The sequence below is a fragment of the Loxodonta africana genome, chromosome 22, assembly GCF_030014295.1.
Source record: "Loxodonta africana isolate mLoxAfr1 chromosome 22, mLoxAfr1.hap2, whole genome shotgun sequence".
Lineage (NCBI taxonomy): Eukaryota > Metazoa > Chordata > Mammalia > Proboscidea > Elephantidae > Loxodonta > Loxodonta africana.
The window spans coordinates 65147448-65174900 of record NC_087363.1 but is presented as its reverse complement, the minus strand read 5'-3'; the positions used below and the strand labels follow the sequence as shown (position 1 = coordinate 65174900).

The following is a 27453-nucleotide window of genomic DNA, read 5'->3' as shown; positions in this document are numbered from 1 at the left end:
TCACCTTCCCCTAAACAGGGGCTGGGGCAGGAGAAGGCAGTAGGATGGATGTGGACTGAAGACTGGTCCCTGGGAGATGAAAGGTGGGATTTGGGGAGTGATTGTCCAGCAATCCCAGAGCTTTCTCCCATCTGCTGGTTGGAAACTGCATTTTCTTAGGGCAGTGGTTCACAAGCATCGGCCTGGTCAGCCTCACTTGGAGGACTTGTTAGAACACAGACTGCTGGGCCTCAGTGTTTGGTTCAGCATGTCTGGAGCGGGCCCTATGATTAACATCTAACGTGGTCCCAGGTGGTGCTCCTGCTGCTGCTGCAGGCAGGCCACACTGAGAACCGCTGTCCCAGAGCAGGTGTGCAAAGTGGTCTGAGGCTCTCTTGATCGTGATACTGGGTCACCTGTTGAAGGGGCAGATCCCTGGGCTCCAGGCCTTTGGGTTCCATTTGATGGGAGAGATGCAGAGGTGGCTGGGAGTCCGCATTTTCACACAAACAGAAGTTTGTGAACCACTGTTCTTGGTAGAGTACAGGCAGTTCAATTATTTGACCTGTTCACAGCCTGTCTGGTTCTTTGTGAACTTGAACAGTACGTCAGAACTTTGTGCTATCAGGCGTAGGAGTTAGCACTCTTCACTCCACCTCCCAAACCTGTCATGACAGTTCAATACTTGGTAGTACCCTGTGAGTGTCCGAAGGTCCCAGGGTGTTTAAACCCCCAAGGAGCTCAACAGGGCTAGAGAATAAGACATAGAAAGGACATGAACCAGATGCTAGATTATGATGGTAGGATTCACAGTGAAGGAAGTGTGAGTAGCTGTCCAGAGATCCAGGATTGGATTCCAACTTGAAAGATGAGTAGGATCTCAGCCTGGTCATGAAGTCCAAGAGTTGCCCTAGGCAGAGGGAACAGTAAGAGACTTCTGGTGACAGGCCACAGCCGAGACCAAGGCAGCCCAAGTCTGACGGAGGGGTGACAACTCTGTTCCTGCTGGCCCTGGAGTTACCTGGCTTTGCTGCTTTCTTCCTTTTCCAGGTAAGTGGGGCCTGGGGAAAAGTGGCCTCAGTAAGCCTGTCCTGAATATCCAGAGACCTAATGAGCTGCTAGGGTCACAGGAACAGTGAGGTGAGGGCTCCCGCTACTTCAGCCAGGAATCAAGTCTTTGGGTGTTCAGAGTGCCTTTAAAGCCTGTCAGGGTCTCCAGACTAGCGGATCAGATGTGCGACCTCAGATGTGCGAGTGGTTGGGAGGTCTTCAGAGTTGGGAGGGGTGGGAGGAGGAGTCTCGTCAGCTCATTTGTCAAAAAAAAAAATCTTCCATTCTCAATGGTTTTAAGAGTGTTTAAAAAGCGTACAAAATATATTTCTTCTCATGTCTAAAATTGGCAGCTCCTTGTTTTGTATTGAGAATAGCCCTCGTAGTCCACTTAAACCTTAGCGTGTAAGACAGGACCAGGTGTTCAGAACGGGGTGGGAGAGGTGAGTTTAATGAGGTGGGAGTGTTCAAGCTAGTCATACTGCCGCTTTCACACTACAGGCGATGTTTGTCTCTGGGACTTTCCCCATCACCCAATTTTGAATACTTTCTCCCTTCTACCCCCCACCCCAGTCTGTGTTTTTCATGTTGCTCTGGGGTTCTTTATTCACAGCCACTGAGAACCTGAACGCAGGTGCTGGGACAGCCAACGTCCTCCATCTAACAAGGCTTTGGCTTCCACACTCACACCACCTGCTTTAACAGAGGGCCTCCGTTGTTTTTCTCTTCCAGAGTCTTTCATCCAGAATCCCTTCCCGGCCAGACTCTTCCCTACCTACCGTGGTTCCCTGCTGTCCATCTTTGGCTTGGCCTGGCCCTTTTGCTCCATCCTCTGCCCCCAGCCCAAACCCCTCAGGCCTCTGCACACCTTGGTTCCACTCTATAACTCCATGCCATTGCACCTTCCCCAAACCCATTAACGTCGAGTCAGTTCCGACTCATAGCGGCCCTATAGGACAGAGTAGAACTGCCCCATAGGGTTTCCGAGGAGTGACTGGTGGATTTGAACTGCCGACGTTTTGGTTAAAGCAGCCGTATGTAGCTCTTAACCACTACGCCACCAGGGTTTCCCTCCTTCCCCAGTCCTCCCCAGTTAAATTGCATCCATCCTGCGAGACTGGCTTTAAATGCCCCTGTTCTCAGCAGAGCCTTCTCTGGCTGCCCCAGCCCTCACTCATTGTTCTTTTTGGAGCTCTTCCTCCACTACCAACCATCCCCACACGTTAGCTCTTTTTTCTCTTCTAATTGATGTGAATCGGACCGAGTTCTTCAACGATATTGTAGGGCTCCGTGGGGCCCGTGTTTCTTCCATGCCCCTGCAGCACATGGAGCCATCTGAGGCAGTGGGCGCTTGGTAATCCACTTGTGTTGGTGGTCTGGTGGCGGTCTGTGAACTTTAAGACATTTGTAAATAACTGGGAGGTGGCTAGGTGGGGGAGGGGGCTGGTGAAGGATTTTTACTCAGAAATAGGAAACTGCTTGGGGAGAGGAAGGAGCAAGTACTTTCAAGAATGAACTGGGAGCTCTGGATAGAGTTGGCCAGGGCCCGCCCCTCCCATCTTTCCACCCCAGGTGCTCGCCCCCAGCCACACCTGGTGGGGCAGCTGGCTTTGTATAAGTGGCTCTGAGGAGTGGGAGGGGGCCGCAAGGAGGAGCCAAAGCTGGAGGATGAGCGCTGAGCTTGGGCAGCAGCAGCAGCAGCAGCAGTCCGGGGGCCAAAGGGGCCGTAGTTCTGGGGATAAGAAGCCCAAAAAGCGTAGCCGGCGCAAAGAAAACTACTCAGTGTATATCTACAAGGTGCTCAAGCAGGTGAGAGTGGGAGCAAGGGTGGGTAGGGGGATGGAGGGGCACTGAACTGAAGTCCTGGTACCGAGGCAGTGGCTTCAGGCACTTGGCGCCTCTTCTTTTGAGGGGTTACACTTGATCTGGAGGCCTCTGCATCTCAGTATCTGTTGAGCACCTGTGATATGCAGAAGACAATGAAAACACGCTCTGTGCCGCCACCACCACCCAGAAATTTAAAGGGCTTTTGAGCAGATGAGACTATTGTATGGAACATTAGGTGGGGCCACATGAAAGAGCCAGCCTTTTACAGACAAGATGTTGGGGAGTGAGCGTGCAGGGGGAGGCCAGCCAGGCAGACGGCCTGTGGATGAAGGCCCTGAGGGCCACAGAGGCCTAGATTTGACCCAGTCACATGCCCTGATGGTGGCATGCCCTGCTTGTCCCACTCTAAGCACAGGCTGCCAGGGCCTCCATTTATGTGTCCTCCCAGTCAGAGAAGCACCCGCTATTGGGACTGTGCGCTGATGAACCTTAGGGGCATGGATGGGTATGTAACAGCCACTGTGTTTGGGGCCCAGATCATCAGAGCCACTGCCCTGTGGCAAGGGGGGTCTGGGAGGGGGCAGGTCTACTCCACTGCCTCCCTCAGGGTCTCACCCCTTGTTAGGCCAGAAAGCAGGCGGGGCCTGAGGTTGACTTGGTGGGGTGAGGGATAGGGTAGGCCCGGTAGTGGCACGCTGGTCAGGGCAACTGCAGAGGACAGACTTGCTGTCATGAGAATAGGGCAGGAGTGGGTGCTACTGAGCCCTGCAGCTTAGTCAGACGGGCTCAGAAATGGATGTGAACAAGGACTGGATCCTAGTGGGAGTTCCCCCTTTATCCAAGCAGGGTAAAGCATGTCATCACCGAGGATGAGGCTGTACTGACAACAGAAGGGATTTTGGTTCAGCCTTTTACCAAGGAATCCTGGTGGTACAAAGGTTAAGTAAGTGGTGAGTTGCTAACAGAAAGGTTAGCAGTTCAAACCCACTCAGCGGCTCTGTGGGAAAAAGACCTGTTGATCTGCCTCCATGGATTACAGCCAGAAAACCCTATGGGGCGGTTCTGCTCTGCCACATGGGGTTGTTACGAGTTGGAATCATCTCAGCGGTGCCCAACAACAACCTTGTACCAACTTAGATTTCTTCTTCTTCGTGGCAGTCAGGGGTGGCGGAAAGAGTGAGGGGCAGGGAGTTGAGGTGTCCTAGCTCCATCTCCACCTTGACCTGATGCATGTCTGCACAAGTGCTCGTCTCCAGTTTGCAGAGAAGCAGTTAACAGTGTCTACCTCGCTCACGCTTCAGGATCCTTTGGTCTTCTAGAGTTCACCTAGTTTGACAGCTTTGTAACAGATGAGGAGACTGAGGCCCAGAGGAAAGAGTTATTCAAGGTCACACGGTGGTTCCGTGTCAGCCAGAGAGAGCTTGGGTCTCCTAACTGCTATTCTGGGGCTGCCCATGTGTTATGAAAACCTGCTCTTTGGAGAGTGGTAATTACCTACCAAGTTACTTGCACAGACTTTTTGACGGAGTAGTCCCTCCTCTAGGAATTTAGCCTTCGGTGTGCTTATACAAGAGCCCTCAAGGATGTGTTTACTGTAGCACAATTAATAGAAACAAACCAGGACACAAACCCTAATGTCCATTAAGAGAGCAATGGTGGTGTAAGCCATGATTCCTCCATACTGCAGAATGCTGCGACAGATCCGGCGAAAAGCGAGACACACATAGCCGATTCCATCTGGTAAATACAGATGCTTATAGTACTTACCAACATGGTCACCTCTTAGGGTTGGGAGAAACTTCTTTTTTCGACTTGGGTAGAGTGGTAAAAGGAAAACAACTCCCTATTTCCATGCCTCTTGGCCTCTGGGAAGAGGCTGCCTCTGACTTCCAGCTGGTCCCCAACTCGGGCTGAGATCTGAGGGGTTGGGTAGAATCCCTTGTTAACGCACTGGTCCTGCTGCTTCTCCCAGGTGCACCCCGACATCAGCATCTCTTCGAAGGCCATGAGCATCATGAACTCTTTTGTGAACGATGTGTTTGAGCGGCTGGCTGGAGAGGCCACCCGGCTGGCCCAGTACTCTGGCCGCACCACCCTGACCTCCCGGGAAGTGCAAACGGCTGCGCGCCTGCTTCTGCCCGGGGAACTGGCCAAGCACGCTGTGTCTGAGGGCACCAAGGCTGTCACCAAGTACATCAGCTCCAAGTGAGCAAGGCCTGACCACAAATAAAGAGCCTGCTGCTCCCGTGCACTGTGGTGGTTTATGAAGGAAGAGCAAGTCAGCATCACTGTTTAACACGGCTCCACAGGAGGGACGATAACATGTACTCACGCTTTCTAAGAATTGCTGAGTGTGTCCCATGAGCAGTTATCGTGTGGGCAGCGTGCTGTGGCAGGGCTGGAATCTGGACTGAGTCCTGGCTTGGCTGCAGCGCTTTCCTTATGACTTCTCTGGACTTGAAATTCCTCTTCCAAGGTTACTCTCCACCCTGACAGTTCGTGACTTTGTGGTGCCATCTCTTGCCCTGCGTGGCAGGTACTGTACTAGGCACAGGGCCACAAAGACCTTTCTTCAGGATACAAACACCCAGGTCAGCTCCCAGACAGCCGGCCAAGGTCCCTAAAAGGTATCTTTCCTCTTAATTTCAGAACAAATTGGGAATGTTCTTGAAACTCCTAATATTTTTAACCCAACTTTTATTTCGAAAAATGTCAGACCCACAGAGAAATTACAACAAAGTACAATGACCACACACATGTCCTTTACCTGAATTCACCACATAATATTTGATCACATTCTCTTGTTTTCTGCCTCTGCTTTGTCGTAAGCACATGACCCATAAATTCTCTAGGCTTCCAGGGGATGGTTGAAAAGTGGGACGTTCCTTTGGTAGTTGGATAGGCTGTGGGTTGTTGCTTTCAGCTTCATGTCCTGAACGGGCATCCCCTTCTAGTAAAAAAAAAAAAAAAAATTTTTTTTTTGGCTGGCATTTGGGTGCAGTGCTGTGTGCTGCACGAGGATGGCATACAAGCCTGGCAAGGAGACTCCGTGAGCTGGGAACCTGTTACCCATGGCAGAAACAGCTAGAAAGGGACAGGCCCAGGCAACCTGGCTCCTGAACCTCAACTTACCCACACTACCACTTTGTTTTATACCCAGTATTCAAGGTGCGATAGCCTTAATTTACAGCGTCTGGAAGCTTATCAGAAATGCAGAGTCTTGGGCCTCACCTCAGAACTTTGAGTCGGGCCCTGTATTTTAACAAGATCTTCAGTACTTTAGCTGCACATTTAAAGTTATGTAATCAAAAAAAAAATTTTTTTTTTTTTTAATCCCTAGTCTCTTGGTCCTCTTTGCTGCTCCTTGCTTCCCCCATCTTTTTAGCCCAAATCCTTATATATTTACTCAGAAGCCCCTACTTAGTACAGAGTCAGACAGGTCATCCCCAGCTGACCGGGGTCAGGCTGTGGCTGAGGGACTGGTTTGTATTACCTCTGAGCCTACAGCCCACAGATGGCTCAGAATGAGCCCAAATCCCACCGAGGACACCTGCCACACTTTCTTACAGGTACAGCCCACTCGTCCTCAGCAGACCTCAGTAAGATCGGTGTGTTTGTGTTGTCTTCCAAGGGGGAAGGTTGGGACTCCATATCCAGTGAAATGTAGTACCCTTTCCCCTCACGTCATACCTTCCTCCAAAGGACAGTCATATACCACAGTGAAGGGAGGCTGGACCTGAATTCAGGAAAAGGGTGCCGATGGACTAATGCCTTTAGGACTAACACTTATCCAGAGTCTCACGGCTTATGGGGAGTTTCTAAACCGAGACCGTTCAATTATTTGACCCCCACTCTGTGCTCTATCCTCCCCAGGCATATCACTTCACTGGAGTCTGTAACCATAGCCCCCTTCCCTTTGGGTGCAGTCTCCAGGTCAGCCTCCAAGATAGGTGGACCTCACCCTGCACCCTCCACCCCTCTGCTCAAGGTCTTAGAATGCTGGTACAATGGAACAGAACATTTACAGTCAGGCTGTACCAGCCTGGGGGTGGAGTCAGGATAGAACCACAGGGGTTCTATGGTGCCATGGTTAGTTTGCTCACAGAGGGCAGTGTGAGGAGGAGCCGGGCACCATGTCTGAGGGGTGAGTATTTGCTGGAAGAGGGCTCCTGCCGGGCTGAGAGAACAAGGAGCAGAGTTTGTCCCTGTCCCGTTAGGCTGCGCCCCGAGCATGTTGCTACTGCTCCCTGGGCTGTCGCTGCCTAGAGTACAGCTTCCTCTCCTCAAGCTTCCCTTGGACTGTCAATTCCAGAACCAGGGCTCTGCTCTGAGGAAGAGACCCTTCTCTATGCTCAGCCCACACCCCACTTCCCCCTACTGCAGCATCTCTTGGCAGCACCCCCACCCTGGCTTCCAGAAAGCCCCTTCTCGGCCAAGAGCCCTCACCCACCATTCTTGTTTGTGCATCAATGGGCCCCCTCCATCCCAACCTCACTCCTCCCATGTCACCACAGGAACTCTGCTTGGGCTCCCTCTCATAAGTAAGCTTGAGCTCACACCTCTGGAACCCAGGGTTCACCCTCCTTGGAGGGCTCAGTAGCTCCCAGCCCCATGCCAGCCAGGCTGCCCCCGCATTGGCTCAGAGCCTCCACCCTGTGCCCTCCCCAGAGCCTACCAGCGCCTCTGGGAGTCCTCCCACGTGACACTGCAGGAGCTGCTGGACAAGGAGCAGCCCCTGCTCGACCCCGTGCCCGACCGGGAGCGCCAGTCCTTCCAGCACCGGCTCTCATTACTCTACCTGTCCTACCTGGGGCTGCTACGCCGCCTGGACACCATCTACGACCAGATGGTGCAGCCGCAGAAGCGGCGGCTGCTGCGGCGCCTGCTGGACGGGGTGGCGGGCCGCGTGCTGGAGCTGCAGGAGGACCTGGTGTGCGCTGAACTCAGCGAGTGCTGCTGCCTGGACCACGTGCTGCAGGGGCTCAAGCTCACACCGGTGCGGGTCGCCCATGGTGCTGGAAGGGGTGGAGATGGGTGTAGAAAGCGAGTTTGGTCGCACTTGGTCTCCAGGGGAGGGCTTCAGAGGAGGGTGTAGGAAGAGAGCTGGGGCTCTTGGTTGGGAAGACCCGCGTGCCGCAGGGATCAGCAAGGAGAGTCCTCTAAAGGCTCCCTCCTCTAGTGTGCTCTGTGGACCAGCAGTGTCCGCATCACCTGGAGCTTGCTAGAAATGCAGGATCTGGGGCCCACCCTGACCTACTAAATCAGAATCTGCATCTTAACAAGACCCTCAGATGATCTGTGTGCCTGGACATGTTGGACACCACAGCTCTAGAGCTCAGACCTGCCTCCAGTCCTGCCCCAGTCCCCCAGTGCTGTCCCTACTCCAAGCCCACACCATGAAGCCTCAAAGTTTCCACAGCCAGTGGCATCAGACTCAGCTGTGGACTCTCAAGGACACATCTTACAGGCTTCGTTCTTAGAGGGTCTCTAGAGGGTCTCCCAGTTGTGGAAGAGTAGTTTCAGACTCATGGTGACCCCATGTGTGTCTGAGTAGAACCATGCTCCATATGATTTGCAGTGGCTGTGATTTTTCAGAAGTAGATTGCCAGGTCTGGGTGGACTCAAATGGCCAACTTTTTGGTTAGCAGGTGACCAGTGTTAACCGTTTGCACCACCCAGGGACTCCCTGGGGAGCCTGGGAATCAGTATTTTTGAGAGCTTTCCAGATCATTCTGAGGTACCTTGGATTTGGAACCATGGCCCGTTACCTACCTGGTCCTCCGAAATTCAACTCTAGCCAGATGGTAAAGGTGGGGGAAGAGAGGGGTGAAATTGGGAGGAACCCTCTCATAATCCATGAGCTCCCCACCCAGGGCTCTAGGGTTCAGGACTAGGTTCTAGGTGCCAGAGACTGTGAGCCACTGAAAATGGCCATGGATCAGGCAATGGCCCTGACTTTTGATTGCTGACCTTCCTCCCCCTGTATTGCCCCAAAGGCAGAACTGGAGGTTCCAATTCCCAAATACTTCCTGTTGGAGCAGGCCAACATTCTGAAAGACCGGGGGTTGATGTTGGCAGAGATTCTGTCCAAAATGGAGCCAGTGTCCTCTGAGGAGGTGAGGGCTGGGGACATCCCCAGAATCCCCCCAAAGATACCTTCTAGCATGCAGAGAGGCCTTGCCCTGTCCCATATACACCTCAGAGTGCCCTTTGGGTACCTCTGGTCCTCTTCAGGGCAGCTCCTGTGCTCATGATCACCTTTCAGTGCCAAGATGGGGGGCAGTATGTAGGCAGCCATATGCCTGGCTCTGCCTGTGGGCTGGTCTCCTAGGCCCCACCCGGATGCAGGCCAGCCCTCATCTCTTCCTCCACTTTGCCATTACTCTGGTCAGAGTTTTCCAGGAATGCACCGGGCTGAGGCCATAATCGTGCTGCAAAGAGCTGAGAGGGCTCGGCAAGGCCGGCTCCGTGCAAAGTTTATGCAGGAAATTCGGAAAGAGGAAGAGCGGGATCGGAAGAGCCGGGAGGATGGGAGGCGCAAGTTCACTCAGGACCAGGCATCTGTCATCATACAGAAGGTAATCTGACACCAGCATGTAAGCTGGGGCAGGGCCTCCTGCAGGAGCCTGTGCCAAGGGTGGTGGTCACAAGGGGCTTGTCTTAGGCTGGGCTCTCTAGAGAAGAAAAACCTGTGAAGCATCTATATGTATATATATATAAAGAGAGAGAGAGACTTATATCAAGGAAATGACTCACGTGGTTGTAGAGCCTGGAAAGTCCCACGTAAGTGGGTCAGGCTTCTGACTCACATAGCTGCAGAGGCCTAAAAACCCCAGGATCAGCAGGTAAGCTGGCAGGCTGCTGGCTCACAGATTGCAGAGGCTGATGAATCCCAAGATTAGCAGGTAAGCTGCTAGCTCAAGTCCCGAGAAGTAGAGGTCAGATGAACAGGAGCCAGCTGCAGGATCCAGAGCCAGCAAAAGCCCCACACGCCTTGCCAGAAGGCCCACCTACATTGGATTCAGGCCACACCCCCAAGGAAACTCCCTTTCAACTGATTGGCTACTCACAGCAGTCCCAGCACAGAGGTGATCACGTTACAGCATATCTCATCATGGAGGCGGTTACATCATTATGTGACTCCAAACTCCTGCCTAACTGCCAAACCACTGAGAATCAGGGCGTAGTCAAGTTGACCTCAACCATCACAGGGTTCAAGGGCTGAATTCTGTTCTCCACAATTCAAGTCCAAACTCCTCATGGATAGAGGCCTTATCAGCCCATAAACATGTGTCTTATTTATTATTTATTCCGCATCTCCATCCCCAGGAGGATTTGGACTGGGTTCCATAAGAGCCCCAGAAACAAAAGGATCATTAAAACTAGGGAGGAAAGATGCACAATAGTGTAGCAGAACACAGCAGGTGATCGTTTCAGAAGCACTTCAGGCTGCTAACAATGAGCCACTGTTGTTTCCTGAGCCTCCTGGTGACCAAGGTAAAAGGAAACATGATGAGTTAAGTGGAGCTTGCTAACTCCAGCTCTGTGCCTTCTGGGGCCCCCTGTCCTCTAACACCCTACCCTGCCTCAATGCAGAAAGCCCCGTGAGAACGGGGAGTGCCTGGCTGGATTCTGCCCGGTGCCTCAACCTCCCCCCACTAGTGCTGGAGGTACACAGAGTCTGAGTGCCTGGGCCAGAGAAAGAACATGGGGTCAGGAACTAGGAAGCCTGATTCCAGGACCAACTCTGCCTTGACAATGTCCCATCTCTGGCCTCTTTTTCCTTGTGGGAAAAGCTAGGAGTCACCACAGCCCCTGCAGCGCTAAGGCCTATGTCCCTTGGTGGAATAAAATATTTGTTCCAAATGCCATAGCATTCTGAGAAGTGGGCTATTGCAGTGCTTCTTGGAGGAGGGGCTGCTGTGATACAAAGGATTAGCAGGTGGGGGGCAGGAGGAGAGCATTCCTATGGGCAAACCCGGTAACACCCTGGTCCTGCTGAAGACAGCTGGAAGCCCCCTCCCCAGCGCTGCCCCACTGCCCCCCAAACCTCCCTGCCAGGGCTGCCAGTGAGTCCCTCCCTGAGCCCGGTTGCCCCCCAGGTGTGGAAAGGCTACTTGCAGAGGAAACGCACAGAGCAGGACCGGCAAGTAGAGATGGAGTTTATCGGCATGGTGAGGGCCCCTTCGCACTCTCCACACAGAGCGCACACTGCGAACTCCACCCCCGACTCAAGACGTGGTGGGAATCAGTATGGAGGGGGAGTCGGAAGGGTGGGGGGGGCCTTTAAAAGTTTGGTTCAGAAGAGGGGAGGGACAGAAAAGCCACCTCTGAGCCTCATCACTTTATGCCCCTCCCTCTCCTTAAGCCCTTAGAAAAATCTTAAAATGTGGGAAGGGGCTAGGAGGGATAGCAGCACAGGGCATTGTCCTGGACCCCACCCGTACCCCTCTCTGGAAAGAGAGGCCACAGGGTGAGCCCAGCAGAGGGACAACGCCTCAGGGCCAGCATCTGGGACAACCAGTGGGCCGAGCTGCGGAGCCACACCCCTACACCAGGGCTTTTCTAGTCCCAGGCTTCCCTGCTGTGGGGGTCCAAAAGCACTTCTCTGCCCTGTGGGGAGGATCGCTCAGTGTTCTGAACGCCTGTGATGTGATCTGAGCGTGTTTGTGTGGGTCTTAAGAGGTGCAGAGAGCCCGATGTGCGCACACACGTGTGTGTACACGTGTGGTATGTGCATGTATATGCATGTGAGTGTGCATACACACATGTGGTGTGTATGTGTATGCTCATGTGTGCATGTGTGTGGTATATATGTGTACACACACCACGTGTTCATGACTGCATACGCCTATGTGTGTGGTGCGGTGTGCACTTGTCTACGTGTGTGCGTGTGTGTGGTGTGTGCATGTGTGATGTGTGTCTGCCTACATGTGTGTGCATGTGTGGTAAGCATGGCTACATGTGTTCCCATATGTGGTGTGTACGTGTCTACATGTGTGTGCACATGTGGTGTGCAGGCCCCTCCCCGTGGCTCTCACCTGTCCTTTCTGCTTGCTGCCTCTGGTCCCAGTCGCTCTCTGCAGACCTGGGAAGCAAAGGCAATGACAGGACTGAGGGTTCAGCCCCACCGGGCAGACCCTGGAGTGAACTGGCTGATGAAGGGAGCTGGGGTGGGTGGGCCAGCCTGTGGGCAGCCACAGGGATTGGAGGGAAAGGCACTTCCCAAGGGCTGGTAGCTGCCAGGGCTGAGCCGGTGACATCTTGGTAGGGCCTAGGTTGCTGCTTTGGGAGGCTTGGAGGCTTCTGAAGGAGGCTGGGACGGCGGAGGGGGCACCTCAGCATGGGGGGGGGGGCAGGGCCGCTCAGTGGGAGGGGCGGGGGCGAGCCTAGCACCAGCGGTGGGTGAGAAGGGAGCTGGCCGCCTGGGCCCATCAGCAGTGTGAACTCAGCGTTTTCAGTAATTGTCTGCGCAGAGTGATATTTAAAATACATTTGGGAGCCAATGAGGCGGGAAAGTGGCTGCCAGTGCGGCTGCCAACGCAGCCCGGTGGCGGGAGTGCGGGCGGGAGCTGGGCCTGAGGCTCACAGGGGAGGGTGTGCGGGGGAGCAGGCAGGGGGCAGCCCAGATGCATTGAGCAAACTCATTATCAGAGTAATTTACACAGACGGGTCTCGGCTCCAAACGCAATTTCTCCTGATGCAGGCTCACCCGTTGTTGCGTTCAGGAGTGCGTGCAATGGCGGGAAGGCATAATGGCAGGTGTGTGCGCAGAAGAATGGGGCTCTCCCTCCTCCCGCTTCTGAGCCCCTCTCTCCTGTTCCCCAGCTGCCCTCACCCAACGAGACGGAGCACTTGGGCATCCTGTCCCAGGCCTGCCTCAGGGAGGATGTCCGGAGGCTCCGCCAGATGGAGAAGGAGGAGGAGTTCCAGCTGGCCATGACGCAAACCCATGATTCTCTCATGGAGATCGAGGGGCCCGACATGAAGGAGAAGATGAAGGAGCAAATTCGACAGTGGTTTATTGAGTGCCAGTCAGTGTCCCCAGCCACAGCCAACCTGGCCCTGAAATACCTGTCTTCTTCCTTACCCCAGCGTCCCCATAGGCTTCTTCTGTCCTCTCTCCACAGTTTGGTTCTCTAGTTCTGAGGGGGCCCTTTTCTCCACCCACATTCCTCCAACACACTGCTGACACTCTTGGCCTAAACCTTGGCCCCCAACTCACCATACCCTTTCCACACATGATTCCCCATTTCCCTGGTGGAAGAGAAAATGCCAGAATAGGAAATGCATGAATTTCCCCCATAAGCCACCTGTCTTTTCTATTTTCTATTCTGTGTCTATACATTCCTTCTTTCTCTCCCTCTGTCTCTGTGTTCCTTTTATCCTTCTCTATCCTTCTATCCAACCATCCACCCACCTTTCTACCCAGCTGCTCATCTACCCGTGCATCTGTCCACCTGTCTGTCCAAGCACCCATCCACCTGTTCAACCTCCAATCCACCTATCCAACCACCCATTTACCTGTCCAACCACTCATCCATCTGTCCAACCACCCATTCACCTGTCCACCCATTTACCTATCCAACCGCTCATCTTATCTAAGCATTTTATGTCCACTTAGTGCCCTTACTGGCCGGTTTCCTGACTATCCAGATGAATCTGCAGGTGGATCCTACTTGATCTTTGCAGACAAGACTCCAGAACAGGTATCCTGGGTGTGATGGTTAAGGTTGTGTGTCAGTTTGGCTAGGCCATGATTCTCAGTGGTTTGACAGTTATGTAATGATGTAATTTGGCAGTTATGTAACAATGTAGTCATCCTCCCTGATGTGATCAGTCAATCAGTTGTAAGGGGAGTTTCCTCAGGGGTGTAGTCTGCATCCAATATATATGTGGATGTTCTGGTAAAGCTTGTTCACTTGCTCTGGATCCTGCTTCTGGCTTATCGTCATCTGACCACTGGTTCTTGGAACTTGAGCCAGCAGCCTGCTGCCTCACCTGCTGATCTTGGATTCGCCAGCCCCTACAACTATGTGAGTCAGGAGAAGCCTCCAGCTTGATGCCTGACCCACAGACTTGGGACTTTCCAGTCTCTATGTGAAATGGTATGAGCTGTTTCCTTGAGATAAATCTCTATATAGAGAATCGTCCCTCGGTATCTGTGGGGGTGTGGTTCCAGGACACCCCATGGATACCAAAATCCATGGATGCTCAAGTCTCTTATATAAAATGGCATAATAACCTAGGTACCTCCTCCCATATACTTCAACTCATCTCTATATTACTTATAATACCTATTACAAGGTAAATGCTATGTAAATAGTTATTTCACCACAATTGAAAACTTGCTCTGAAAGGGACCCTTTCTTTTCTCTTGAGTTTCTTGACCTCTTCTGGAAACGTTGATGCTGCCTCAGTGTCAGCTGATGTAGATTCTTCCACGATCTTTAAATTCTTGAGGATGTAGTGCTTTACATAGCTAGCCAGCCATCCCTTACTAACCTTAAACTGCTTCCTCTCACTGTCCTCAACCCCCTCACACTTAGCCTTTGAAGGATTGCTTTGACCACTTAATTGCTTTTTAGGAGCCATTTTTCCACAGAAACAAAGGGTACACACAAAACAAGTAGTGAACGAATGAGACACTAGGCAAACAATGCTCAAAGAATGAGTGCAGGAGAGAGACTGAGGATCTGTGAAATGGTGGGAGGCTACAGCAGGGGATGCCTACACATCGCTTTATTTGCATGGATTCAGTATAGTGCTTGGCACACAGCAAACTCAAATTTTACTTTTTGGAACTTTTTTTTTCTCTAAATATTTTCCATCCTCAGTTGGTTGAATCCACGGATGTGGAAGCCACAGATACTGAGGGCCGAGTATATACAGTTCACTTGTTTTGCTTCTCTAGAGGACCCAGCATAAGACATTTAATACTGAGAATGGTTATAGAGAAACAAAATTGTAAGAATGAGTTTTCTGAACCAGTTCTCAAGTCTGGCTAGTCTTAAAGGCAAGGGTGACTCTGCCTCCGGTAGTAAAGAGGACAATTCTAATCCATGGCATAAGGTGGCGATCTTAACATGCAAAAATCACCACCAATAGATCAAGTATTGGTGAGAAGCGAGGCTCTAGTGATTGAATGTTTGACACTTTTCTACAATTTTTTCAGAATGAGAAGTACAGAGAAGCTGTTCGGTTTGTTCTACTTTCACTAGACAAAGTGGTGAAAGAAAGAGATGAGCTCAGAGCTTCAGAGTCACAGCTCAACCACCACATAAAAGACCTCAAAGTTGTCACTTGTGCACTGAGGAAAGTGCTATTTCTTGTAGTAACAGAGCTGATACTGCTGAAAACCAAACCCAGAGTCTTACTGTAAGAGTGGCTGAATTACGATGTAACCTCAAATGGTATCTAAAGTTAAAATGAGTGCATTAATTAGGAAGAAAGGAGATACTGAAACTCTGGATGGGGATATATGGGCAGATAATCAGGAAGATGGGGACATTGAGCCCCTAATTTCAGTTGATTTACTCCTGCCAACAGAACCGACCCTCTTACTCACATCTGAAAAGATTACTCCGTCTTTGTCTGCTAAGCCACCCTCCCCAGTAAGACCATCATCCCCTCCACCCCCACCTAATGAGATTGACCCAACTGTGTTTGAAGAGCCTTTGTCTGGGACATCGCCTGGGGGGGAGTCTGAGCTATCACTTTTGAGTCATTGCCTGGGGTAGCACCTAGGATAGATGCCTTAAAAGACATTGCTGAATGTTCCCAGGACCCATCCCACCACCCATTTTTGCTTCTAGACCTATAACTAGACTTAAGTCCCAGCGAGCCCCAAAAGGTGTGACCCAGGAGGAGATACGCTACACTCCAAAAGAAATGCTTGACCGTTCTAATATGTACAAACAGAAACCTGGGAAATATGTGCGGGAATATCTATTGAGGGTGTGGGATAATGGTGCAAGGAACATAAAGTTGGATCAGTCTGAGTTTATTGATAGGGGCCCACTAAACACAGATTCTTCACTCAATGTTTCATCTCGAGAGATTAGGAAAGGATCTAGAAGTTTATTTGGTTGGGTGCTGAAGCATGGGTTACGGGGTGGCCTACACTAAATCAAGTTGAAGTACCTGCCTTGATATACTGTAGAAGAAGGTATCTAAAGACGTAGGGAAATTGGCATGCTAGAGTGGATTTATCAGATTAGACCCACACCCACACATAGAGTGCCTAGGGGACACACCTTTCACAACAATGAGGAACAAATTTGTGAAGGGAGCACCAGCATCCTGGAAGGCTGCTGTGATTGCTATTTTATGTAAGTTAGATTTGACAGTGGGCACTGCCCTAAATGAATTAAGACATCTAACTACAATGAGGCTGATTGGACCCTGTGGTGGTAGGGGCCAAATGGCTGCATTCAATCAGCAAAAACAAGGTGGACATGATTACCATAATGGACAACAGAGTAAAAGCAATAATCAGAATAGTCTGACTTATATGGATATATGGCATTGACTACTTAGTCATGATATCCCTAGAAGTGAAATAGAAAATCTACTAAATGTTTATTTGATCTGTGCAAGTGGAAGAATTCTAGGTCAAGTGAACCACAGTCTAACTTGAATCACTGGAAGAGAGTCACAGCCCCTCAGTCAATTCCCAGACTTGAGCCAGTTTACAGACCCACAATCCCTTGAAGAAAGGGGAGGCCAGGTCTCCTTGAGGAAGGGCCCTACTATACCGCCTGTCTTCTCCCCATCTTCACCAAAGTTAATCTTTCTTCCTGTCTTCAACAAAGAGATCTATGGTCTTTTATGAGAGTGACTGTTCATTGGTGAAAAATGAAATAATCAGACTTTTCAGGAATTACTGGATACTAGCTCTGAACTGACACTAATTCCAGGAGACCCAAATGTCACTGTGGCCCACCAGTCAGAGTGGGGGCATATGGAGGTCAGGTTTTTAATGGCGTCTTGGCTCGGATTCATCTTAGAGGGGATTCAGTGGGTTCCTAAAACCATCCTGTAGTGATTTCCCCAGTTCCAGAATGCACAATTGGAATAGATATACTCAGGAACTGGCAGAACTCCCACATTGGATCCATGAGAAGTATAGTAAGGACTATTATGGTAGGAAAAGCCAAGTGGAAGACATTAGAACTATCCTCACCTAGGAAAATAGTAAATTGCATTCCTGGAGGGATTGCAGAGATTACTGTCACCATGAAGGACTTGAAGGATGCAAGGGTGGTGATTCCCACCAAGTCCCCATTCAACTCACCTATTTGGCTTGTGCAAAAAACAGGTGGATCTTGGAGAATGTTAATAATCTTGGAGAATGACAGTGGATTATTGTAAACTTAACCAGGTGGTAACTTCAATTGCAGCTGCTGTTCCAGATGTGGTTTCATTGCTTGAGCAAATCAATACATCTCCTGGTACCTGGTATGCAGCTATTGATCTGGCCAATGCCTCTTTCTCTATTCTGGTTTAGAAGGAACACCAGAACCAGTTTACTTTCAGCTGGCAAGGCCAGCAATACTTCCTCACTGTTCTACCTGAGGGGTATGTCAACTCTTCAGCCATATGTCATAATTTAGTCTGCAAGGACCTTGATCACCTTTCCCTTCCACAAGACTTCACACTGGTCCATTGCACTGACTGATGACATCATGCTGATTAGACCTAATAAGGAAGAAGTGTTAATGATTCTGGACTTAGTGGTAAAACATTTGAGCGCTAGAAGGTGGGAAATTAATCTCACAAAAATTCAGGCACTTGCCAACTCAGTGAAATTTCTAGGAATCCAGGGGTGTGGAGCATGTCAAGATATCCCTTCTACAGTGAAGGATTAGTTGTTACTTCTGGTCCCTCCTGCAACTAAAAAAGAGGCACAATGCCTGGTAGGCCTCTTGGCCTCTTTGAGTTTTGGAAGTAATATATCCTTCATTTGGGTGTGCTACTCTGGCCCATTTATCAAGTGACTCAAAAAGCTGCTAGTTTTGAGCAGGGCCAGACCAAGAAAAGGCTCTTGCAATGGATCCAGGCTGCCATACAAGCAACTCTGCTGCTTGGGCCATGTGATCCAGCTGATCCAATGGTGCTTGGAGTGTCAGTGACCGAGATTCTGTTTGGAGTCTTTGGCAGGCCCATATTGATGAATCACAGCACAGACCTTTAGGATTTTGGAGCAAAGCCCAGACTTCCTCTGCAGATAACTACTCTCACTTTGAGAAACAGTTTTTCGCTTGTTACTGGGCCTTAGTAGAGACTGCACACTTAACCATGGGGCACCAAGTCACCATGTGGTCTGAGCTGCCCATCATGAACTGGGTGTTGTCTGACTCACAGAGCCTTAAAGTCAGATGTGCACAGCAGCACTCCATCATTAAATGGAAGTGCTACATACAAGATCGGACCTGAACGTGACTTGAAGTCACAACTAAGTGGCATGAGGTAGTGGCCCACAGCCTCATGGGCAGTTCCTTATGATCATTTGACTGAGGAAGAGAAAACTCCTGCTTGGTTTACCAATGGTTCTGCACTATATCCAGGCACTAAGCCCCTTTCTGGGACCTCCCTGAATGACAATTGTGAAGGGAAATCCTCCCAATGGGCAGAACTTTAAACAGTGCACCTGTTTCTTCACTTTGCTTGAAAGAGAAATGATGTGGGATTTCATACTAATTTATGGACTGTGGCCAGTGGTTTGGCTGGACGGTCAGGGACTTAGAAGGAACATGATTGGAAAACTCGTGACAAGGAGGTATGGAAAAGAGGTCTGTGGATAAACCTCTCTGAATGGGCCAAAGAAGTGAAGATATTTGTGTCTCAAGTGAATGCTCACCAAAAGATGACCTCAGGAGAGGAGGATTTTAACAATCAAGTGGATAGGATGACACATTCTGTGGAAGCCAGTCATCCTCTTTCTCCAGCCACTCCCATCATTGCCCAATGGGCTCATGGACAAAGTGGCCATGGTGGCAGGGATGGAGGGTATGCATGGGTTCAACAACATGGACTTTACTCACCAAGGCTGACTTAGTTACAGCCACTGTTGAGTGCCCAACCTGCCAACAACAGAGACCAATACTGAATCCCTGATATGGCACCATTCCAACCAGCAAACTAGTAGCAGGTTGATTACACTGGACCTCTTTCATCATGGAAAGGGCAGTGTTTCATTCTTACCGGGATAGACACGTATGCTGAATATGGATTTGCCTTCCCTGCACATAATGCTTCTCCCAAAACTACCATCCATGGACTCATAAAATGCCTTATCCACCATCATGGTACCTCACACAGCATTGCCTCAGAGCAGCACTCACTTGACAGAAAAGAAAGTGTGGCAATGGGTCCATGCTCATGGAATTTACTGGTCTTATCATGTTCCCCATCATACTGAAGCATCTGGCTTGACAGAATAATGGAATGGCCTCCTAAAGACACAAATATGGTGCCAGCTAGGTGGCAATATTTTGCAGGGTTGGACACTGTTCTCCAGGAGGCTGTATATGCTCTAAACTAAAAAAAAACTAGTGTTCAATATATAGGACTGTTTCTCCCATTGCCAGGATTCATGAGTCCAGGAATCAAGGGGTGGAGGTGGGAGTGGCATTGCTCACTATTACCCCTAGTGACCCACACTCAATTTTTTTGCTTCTTGTCTCCATGACCCTATGCTCTGCAGATCTAGGGGTCTTAGTTCCAAACAGAGGAATGCTCCCACCTGGACACACAACATGGATTCCATTGAACTGGAAGTTAAGAATACCGCTTGACCACTTTGGGCCCCTCATGCCTCTGTATCAACAGGCAAAGAGAGGAGTTACCATATTGGCTGATGTGACTGATCCTGACCACCAAAGGGAAATCAGACTGGTGTTGCATAATGCAGGTCAAGAAAATTATGTCTGGAAAACAGGACACTTTAGGATATCTCTTGGTACCACCATGCCCTGTGATTAAAGTCAATGGAAAACTACAGAAACGCAGTTCTGATATGACTACTAATGACACAGACCCTTCAGGAACGAAGGCTTGGGTCACTCCACCAGGCAAAGAACTATAACTTGCTGAGGGCAAAAGGAATACGGAATGGGTGGTGGAAGAAGGTAGTTCTAAATACCACTTACGACCACAGGACCAGTTGCAGAAACTAGGACGGTAATTATTATGAGTAATTCTTCCTTGTATGTGCGCATCAAATATTTTTGTTCACTTATAAAATGTGAATGGGCCTAGTGTGTTTTCGGTTGCACACTTGTTACTTTCGTCATGTTAGGCACAAGTATGACTTTGTAATTGTCTTTATTTAGATATTGTGTATGGTTTAAGGAGATGTGTACAGGTGCCAAGTTGACAAGGGGTGGACTGCGATTGTTAAGATTGTGTGTCAATTTGACTGGGCCACAATTCTCAGTGGTTTGGCAGTTATGTAATGATATAATCTGGCAGATGTGTAACTATGTAATTTGGAAGCTATGTAATGATGTAGTCATCCTCCATAATGTGATCTGATGTGATCAGCCAATCAGTTGTAAGGGGAGTTTCCTCAGAAGTGTGGCCTGTATCCAATATATATATGGACTTTCTGGCAAAGCTCACTCACTTGCCCTGGGTTCTGCTTCTGGCTAGTCATCATCTGACCACTGGTTCTTGGGACTTGCTCCAGCAGTCTGCCATATTGCCTGCCTGTCTTGGAATTCATCAGCCTCCACAGCCTGTGATCCAGCAGCCTGCTGTCTTACCTACCAATCTTGGATTCATCAGGTTTAGTAGTCTGTGAGCCAGCACCCTGCTGTCTGACCTGCCAATCTTGGGTTCGTCAGTCCCTGCAGCTACGTGAGTTAGCAGAAGCTTCACCCTGATCCCTGACTCCTGGACTTGGGACTTGCCAGCCTCTACAACTGCATGAGCCATTTCCTTGAGATAAATCTCTCTGCCTTTCTGTCTGTCTGTCTGTCTCTCTCTCTCTCTCTATATATATATACACCAGCGTGCACTGGTTTTACTTCTCTAGAGAATCCAGTCTAAGACACTAGGGGTAGGACAGGTGTTTTCTATGCAGGCTGAGCCTGACGTTAAAGAGAGTAGTAAGTAAAGCTCAGGATGGAGGCGGTGTGGGGGAGAGGTCAGCTATGATCAGTGGAGGCAGATGTGGCTAGAAAGGCTACATGGGGAAGGTGAGGGAGTACCTGTCACTTAGAGAAGGCATCCATGCCAGGGAGAGTACATATGTCTGGAGACACCCTTGTGGCTCTAGATCTGAGGCCCCTGAGAGAGCCAGCACCTCTGATCAAAACATGACTTCACTTGGCTCCTCTTTCTTCCTGGACCCCAGTATGCAGTCTCTGGACTCTCAGCCGTCTGGACCCCATCAAGTTACTCAGGTCTTGTGGTGCTGGGTTCACTCCTGAGTTCTCCTGTTCCTATTAAAACCCTTCTGGTCTCCGAACATCATCTGTTTTTGGTCACAGGTGAGAATGGAGCTGGAGCTGCAGGTCCAGGAGAACAAAAAGAAGGAGCAAGAGAAAAATAAGAACAAGGATGAGGAGAAAAAAGAGAAGAAGAAGGGGAAGGAAGAAAAGGCCAAGAAGGGGGTGAGACACCTTGTGGATGTGTGGGGCGGTGGGCAGGGAGGAGCAAAGTTTAGGGGAATTCACAGCAGGAAGGTTGGTCTGGGTAAGGATTAGTTCAGAGTTTGTGGTAGGTGGAGGTCATGGAGCTGAGGTCATAGAATGCTTCTATTCCAGGAAGTGGATGATATGCTGAAAGTGTTGCCGTCCAAATTTATACCTGTGATCAATGCTGGGCATGAGGAGTACATGAGTAAGAGAAGAGAAGGCCTTGTGGGGGCAAAGTGGGAGTCTGCCACATGAATCAGAGGTGGGGGTGTAGCTGTGTGTGTGGGCTGAGGAGATAATGTGAAAGGGGGAGAAGGGTATGTGTGATATGATTTCTTGGATCCAGGGTGTCATAGGTTTGGGTCTGACTTCTGTGTTCATAGTCCTTGGGGTTGAGCCTCTGTGGTCTGAGTAGAAGCTGCGCCAGGGAGCTCAGTGGGGAGAGGTGGATCAGTTTGGATCAGGTTCCTGGCCAGGGTGTGTCTGTGTGTGTGTGTGAATATGTGCAGTGCACGTGTGTGCATGTGTGCATGTGTGCTCACAAGTCTGTGTGTGTATGTGCAAGTGCACACACATGCCTAGGGCTCTGACCTTCCCTCCACCCCTTTCCACCTTTTTCCACGGTCAGAGCTATGGAAGAACCGCTATGAGAGCATACACCCCAATCAGAGTTTTGACCCTGAGACCCTCCGGGAGGAAAAGAGGAAAGAAGTGGAAGTGGAGATCCGCATGCAGGTGGGAGGACTCATCAGGGCCACCCTCACTCTCCCCACTTTGGTGGTTGGCTGAGAACCAGGCTCAGGGGTAAGCAGGGTACAGACCAGGGGTGAGGGTGTAGTGGCTGAGGGCTCCAAAGCGCAGGGGATGCCCGTGTGGGTGCCCTAGCCACCTTTGCATGGCTTGTCTGGCTTTTCCTGGAGGCTCTCTCTTTCCTCCCATCTCTGTCCTGCTCCTTGCCCCTGTCACCTTCTCTTCACTGGGCCCCTGCTGCCCCTTCCACTCCCTCCTGTCCCCCCAGGTAGATGAGCTGATGCGGCAAGAGCTGAAGAACCTGCGCCTGGCCGTGGACAGGGAGGAGGGGAGACCCTTGAAGGCTCCAAAGGCGAGATGAGGGTCCAGGGCTAGGGCTGGGAGGGTTCCACAGGCTCCCATGGGAGGAGGAAGGAATAGACACGCTCACCTGTGCACTTGTGTCCAACCAGAAGAAGCCTGGGAAGAAAGCTGGAAAGAAGAAGAAGGAAAAAGATCTGACCCTAAACAGGTACCAGACTCAGCTGTGCCCTTGTGCTGTGGGGTGGGGGAAGAGCTGTGGTCTGGGACAGAAGGCCTGCTTTGTACTGTGTGACCTTGGGAAAGTCACTTAAGTGTCCTCATTCCCAAGTACCAGTCCTGCCAAACTGCCAAGATAGCTGTGAGGGTCATATAAAATAGTAATAAGAGCTTTGAAAATTATAACGCAGATTAAGATGCAGATGGAGTACTGCCGTTGCTCAGATCCTCCTTCCCACCTTCGCCCTCCTTAATTAGCTCTGCCCCTACAAAGACATTGCCCCCTGGATCTGCCACTCTAGAGTACTGAGCAGCTTGTCTGGGGTGGCTTTCCACTCACTTCTCTGTACCCACTCTCTGGTAGACAGAGATCGTGAGCACGTTCATGGTTTTTACTTTAATAACCATCCTTCCCAGGAAGGCTTACATCTTAAATGCGGTTTCTTGAAAGAGGGTAATGCTTAACCCAAATGAATGGATTTCTAATGGTGGGACTTTGGGCAATCCACAGAGGGCACTGGTCTTTCCTGCCTCCCTTTTAGTCCACAGAGCACCTTCACGGGACAGGGCTGGTGCCTTGGCTTCTCCCCCACACCCTGTGCCTTCTGATGCTGGCTGCAGCTTTGACCACAAGATGCGGGCGGGAGGACCATCCTCCTCTTCTTCATGCCCTTCATAAGACCCCGCCTATGCCTAATGTCCTCTGGGTCTCCCTGCCCACCCTCTGCAGGTCCCTGGAGTCGCTGTTCGAAGAGCTTGTCATCCATGGCCTTCTGAAGAAGAGTGAGACAGTGGCACTGAAGGATTACGTTGGTGAGACACCATCCCCCTTCCCTACCGCGCCTGCTCTGAGCTGAGGGGCAGCTAGCCCCGGATGGCACTCTTCCCCTTGCTGAAGGCCACTTCTTGGAAGGGGGCCTGGCTCCTTGCCAGACTCTCTCCTTTGGCCCAAGTGAGTGGCCTGACTGCCTGCGCCCTCAGGTGACTGCCTCCATCTTGGATCCACTCTGAATGTGGCCAACAAGTTGCCCATGCCCTCCCTGTTTGACATTCGTCAGAACATGGCCTTGTACGGGGTCCTCCGGCTCGGTGAGAAGCCCCTGGGGGTGTGAAGACCCCGAACTGGGCAGAGACTTTCAAGGCCTGGGTTCAAGGCAGGGTGGCTGAAGGGGGGGACATGTCCCGTCCCTGGGTGCCATCTGCCTGCTGGAGACCACACCCAGAGGGGCTGCCCCAGAAGTCCCATGGGCCCTTGACCTACTGCGGAGTCCACCTCCTAGCTCCGTACTCAATTCAAGTGACATCACCCACTCTGTTCCTTTCCCAGGAAGAACAGCCCCAGCCCACCCCATAAAATAGCAGAGACCAGGATCTCTCTGGGGGAGTTTGTCATATACCCTTGAATTTTACCCATTCATAGTCCAGGAGTACAGATGGTATGGAAACCAGAAAGGGCATTGAAAGGGGCAGAGGTTTCCTCTGACACCATATACAGAAAAAAAACATTGCCGTCAAGTTGATTCCAACTCACAACGACCCTATAGGACAGAGTAGAGCCCCATAGGGTTTCCAAGGATGTAAATTTTACGGAAGCAGAAGGCCTCATCTTTCTATCGTGGAGCAGCTGGTGGTTTTGAACCGAACTTTCAGTTAGCAGCCAAGTGCTTAACCACCGTGCCACCAGGACCCCTCCATACCACATACAGCCCTTCAAAACCCTCCAGGCTGTCAATCACAGCCTGCAGGCGGAGGACTGCTCAGAGGCTGGGGAAGCCTCATCCAGAGCAGGCCTGGCCGTGGCCTTGCCCTATGCAATGCCCCCCCCATGCCCTGTCCTGTGCCACCGGCCCACACCCTGCCTCTGGCCCCATTTCTTTCCTCGCAGGCTCCCCAGATATACATGCCATGGCCCCCCTCATCCGCTCCATCCTCCTAGTGGGCCCCCCAGGCACAGGGAAGAAGATGCTGGTTAAGGCTGTGTGCACAGAAACCGGGGCCAACCTATTTGACCTGTCCCCCAGTAACCTTCAGGGCAAATACCCTGGCCGGGCTGGCATACAGATGGTCGTGCACACAGTCTTCAAGGTCAGTCCCTCTCGCTGCTCTCCTTCTCAGTCTGTGACAACACAGCAGAGTGAGCTTTATGCCAAAGGGGTGCCCACCTGCCCATGGGGTGATTCCAGGAGCTGGGAGGTCTCCCCACCAACCCCTGCTATGAGCTCTTAGACACCTGGAGCCTGTGAAGGGCCATAGCAATTGCTTTTCTGGGAAAGATGAGGTCGAATATGAGCCCCTCCCTGTCCCAGAGGGGAACCTCAGACTCCCCACCAAAGCGCGATGGGCTGGTCGGGGTGGCAGGATGCCAGGAGTGGGGCTGGCACTCAGGTGGGCACAGTGAGGCCAGCCTGGCCCCTGCTGACCCTGGGCTTACCAGGTGGAGGAAGACGCCCTTGCCCAGGGGCCTCTGATGCCTGACTTCCCCCCTCGGCCTGGCCAGGTGGCTCGGCTCCTGCAGCCCTCTGTGATCTGGATTGGGGGAGCTGAGAAGACTTTCTATAAGAAGGTTCCAAAGGAGGAGAGGGAGGTGAGGGGCATCATGGACCTGGGGGTAGGGAGCAGGAGCAGGGCTGGGAGCCGGACTTTTTCAGGTTACTCCTAGCCTAACCTACAGTGACCCTGGGCAAGTGCCCTCTCCTCCACTGCCTCATTCGCCTGTCCTAAAGCAGGATAACAGCCTCTCCCTTTCCATCCCTCAGGGCTGGTGGGGATCGCTGCCAGACAGGGTTGGGGGAGCCCTGAGCACCTGGAAGCCCTGCATGCCAGTCACTGTGTGCCTGTCCCATGGGTTCCAGAAGCTCTCTGATTCCCCTAGCTGACACCCCCACATCTGCTCCCCTCCCTGGAGCAGATGGATCCAAAGCGAATAAAGAAGGACCTCACCAAGGCCCTGCGCCTGCTGAACCCTGGAGACCGCGTGATGTTGATTGGAACAACAGCCCAGCCACAGCTGGCCGAGATGAAGGGGCTGTGCCGGACCTATGAGCGCATCCTCCTTGTGCCCCGGCCCGACTACGCCTCCCGCTATGGTGAGGCCTAGGTCCCAGAGGAGGGCCAGAAGAGGTCCTGGGACCACTGCCCCTGCCATAACCTCCCCCGACACACCCTTGTCTGCATGCCCAGGCGTTCTGGAAAGACCACCAGACAAGCAGTCAAGTGGCCTGTGTACTGGTCCCGGTTGTGTGGAAAGCAGACAGGCCATGTAGTTCCTGGAGCTCCACTGCCTCGTGCTGGGGGAAGGGTGTGCTCACCTGTGAGGTGACACATGTATTCTGCTTTCCAAAGCACCCAAGTCATTTGAGGCTCCGAGGTCAGAATGTGCTGTGCCTTGCTGCCTGCCCCCCGTGGGTGCCCACCCGTGACCTCCATGCCCATGTCCTCTCCATGCTTGCAGTGCTCTGGAAGCATATGATAGAGACCCAGGGAGTCCAGGTGACCCAGAGCCTGGACATCAGTGCCCTGGCCAAGGTGTCAGATGGTTACACACCTGGCCACATCCTCCAAGCCACCCAATCAGTGCTGACCGAGCGGCGGCTCCTGCAACTGTCCAAGCGGCCCCTAGTGGCCTCTGAGTTCCTGGGGCACCTGGCCAAGCTGGAGCCGGTGTACAAAGAGGAGGAGGAATCCCTGAAGGTGAGGCTCTTTCAGGAGAGGGTGGGCGGGAGCCCCAGCCAGGGTCCACAACCTTCCTAAGCCAGTCCCACAGCACACTTCGGACCCTCTCCTTGCTCCGCAAAAGTGCTAGATGACAGGTTAAAGTGAATGTGGCATTCCGCTTAGCAGGGAACAAGAAATCACGGGGGGAAGACCAAGGGGTGAGGGAATGGGCAGGAACATCTCACTTGGTTTCCTTGAGGGTGGGAGCCTGGAAGGGACAGTGATAAAGGGGAAGCCTTGGTCTGCTTGGCACTGTGCCAGTGTCCACTCCCTAAGGGACAGGAGTGGCAGTGAAGAGAGGACTGCAGGGTGGAAGGTGCCTGGAGAACTTAGTGGGAGCAAGGGAACCCCGGCGAGAGAGAAGGGAAAGCTGTTGAGGAAACAGGGTCCCATAAAAAGGGAAAGGGTGAGGTCAGAAGACAGAACTGAGGGTCAGATCCCAATGGACCAGGTCTTCCTCCTCAATCCTCCTTTCTCCTTGCCCCTCCTCCTCTTCCCCCCCAAGGACTGGTACTTCAAGACTCCACTGGGCAAAAAGAGAATGAAGCTTAACAAGGAGCAGATGGAGGCCGAGGAGGCCAGGATGACAAAGGAGAGAAAGAAAAAGAAGTGATGGCCAGATTGAAGGGGCCTGAGCTTAGTCGGGGAGTGGGGGGGTTTGGGCAGCAGAGCCAGCACCCAAGGCAAAGGGGTCAGTGGGTAGAGGTATAAATGCCCACGTGGCTTCGGGGACCCAGCTCTTCTTCGGTCCAGCTCCATGTCTTTTGTCCTGTCTGTGCCCACTGCCTGAGCCAGCCCTCACCACGCTCCCCCCTCCTGCCCAGGCTCCCATCCACCCACCCAGCCACACCACCCCTGTGTCCTCATTTCCTCATCACTCTGCTGGCCTGGCCCTAGCTCCCTTCCTCCTAGAGGCGTACCTGGAGGGATCTGTGGGAGAGAAAGTGGGGGGGGGGCGGTAAGGAAGATC

General features: G+C 51.7%; 2 protein-coding genes across 2 annotated transcripts; both read left to right on the top strand.

Moving 5' to 3' along the window:
- The first annotated feature begins 72 nt into the window (after positions 1 to 72).
- On the top strand, positions 73 to 7544 carry LOC111750617 (histone H2B type 2-K1). Its single transcript, XM_023548079.2, has 2 exons — positions 73 to 2838; positions 4829 to 7544. Exons 1-2 carry the CDS (start codon positions 2698 to 2700, stop codon positions 5063 to 5065), a joined length of 378 nt encoding a protein of 125 aa, XP_023403847.1. The 5' UTR covers positions 73 to 2697; the 3' UTR covers positions 5066 to 7544.
- On the top strand, positions 6990 to 27348 carry IQCA1L (IQ motif containing with AAA domain 1 like). The gene is made up of 19 exons (XM_064275051.1): positions 6990 to 7000; positions 7525 to 7852; positions 8853 to 8972; positions 9249 to 9434; positions 10959 to 11030; positions 12685 to 12890; positions 13481 to 13565; positions 21354 to 21476; positions 21630 to 21705; positions 22129 to 22235; positions 22519 to 22602; positions 22703 to 22761; positions 23500 to 23582; positions 23751 to 23858; positions 24655 to 24854; positions 25267 to 25353; positions 25678 to 25855; positions 26221 to 26459; positions 26989 to 27348. The coding sequence occupies exons 1-19, from the start codon at positions 6990 to 6992 to the stop codon at positions 27094 to 27096; spliced, it is 2460 nt and encodes an 819-aa protein (XP_064131121.1). The 3' UTR covers positions 27097 to 27348.
- The last annotated feature ends 105 nt before the right edge of the window (positions 27349 to 27453 follow it).

Bases quoted from the DNA above. Each gene is read 5' to 3' on its own strand.
- LOC111750617 (XM_023548079.2), top strand. From the start codon at position 2,698: ATGAGCGCTGAGCTTGGGCAGCAGCAGCAGCAGCAGCAGTCCGGGGGC. The intron at 2,839-4,828 runs GTGAGAGTGGGA...TGCTTCTCCCAG, and splicing joins TCTACAAGGTGCTCAAGCAG to GTGCACCCCGACATCAGCAT.
- IQCA1L (XM_064275051.1), top strand. The intron at 12,891-13,480 runs GTCAGTGTCCCC...ATGTCCACTTAG, and splicing joins CAGTGGTTTATTGAGTGCCA to TGCCCTTACTGGCCGGTTTC. The intron at 21,477-21,629 runs GTGAGACACCTT...CTTCTATTCCAG, and splicing joins AAGAAAAGGCCAAGAAGGGG to GAAGTGGATGATATGCTGAA.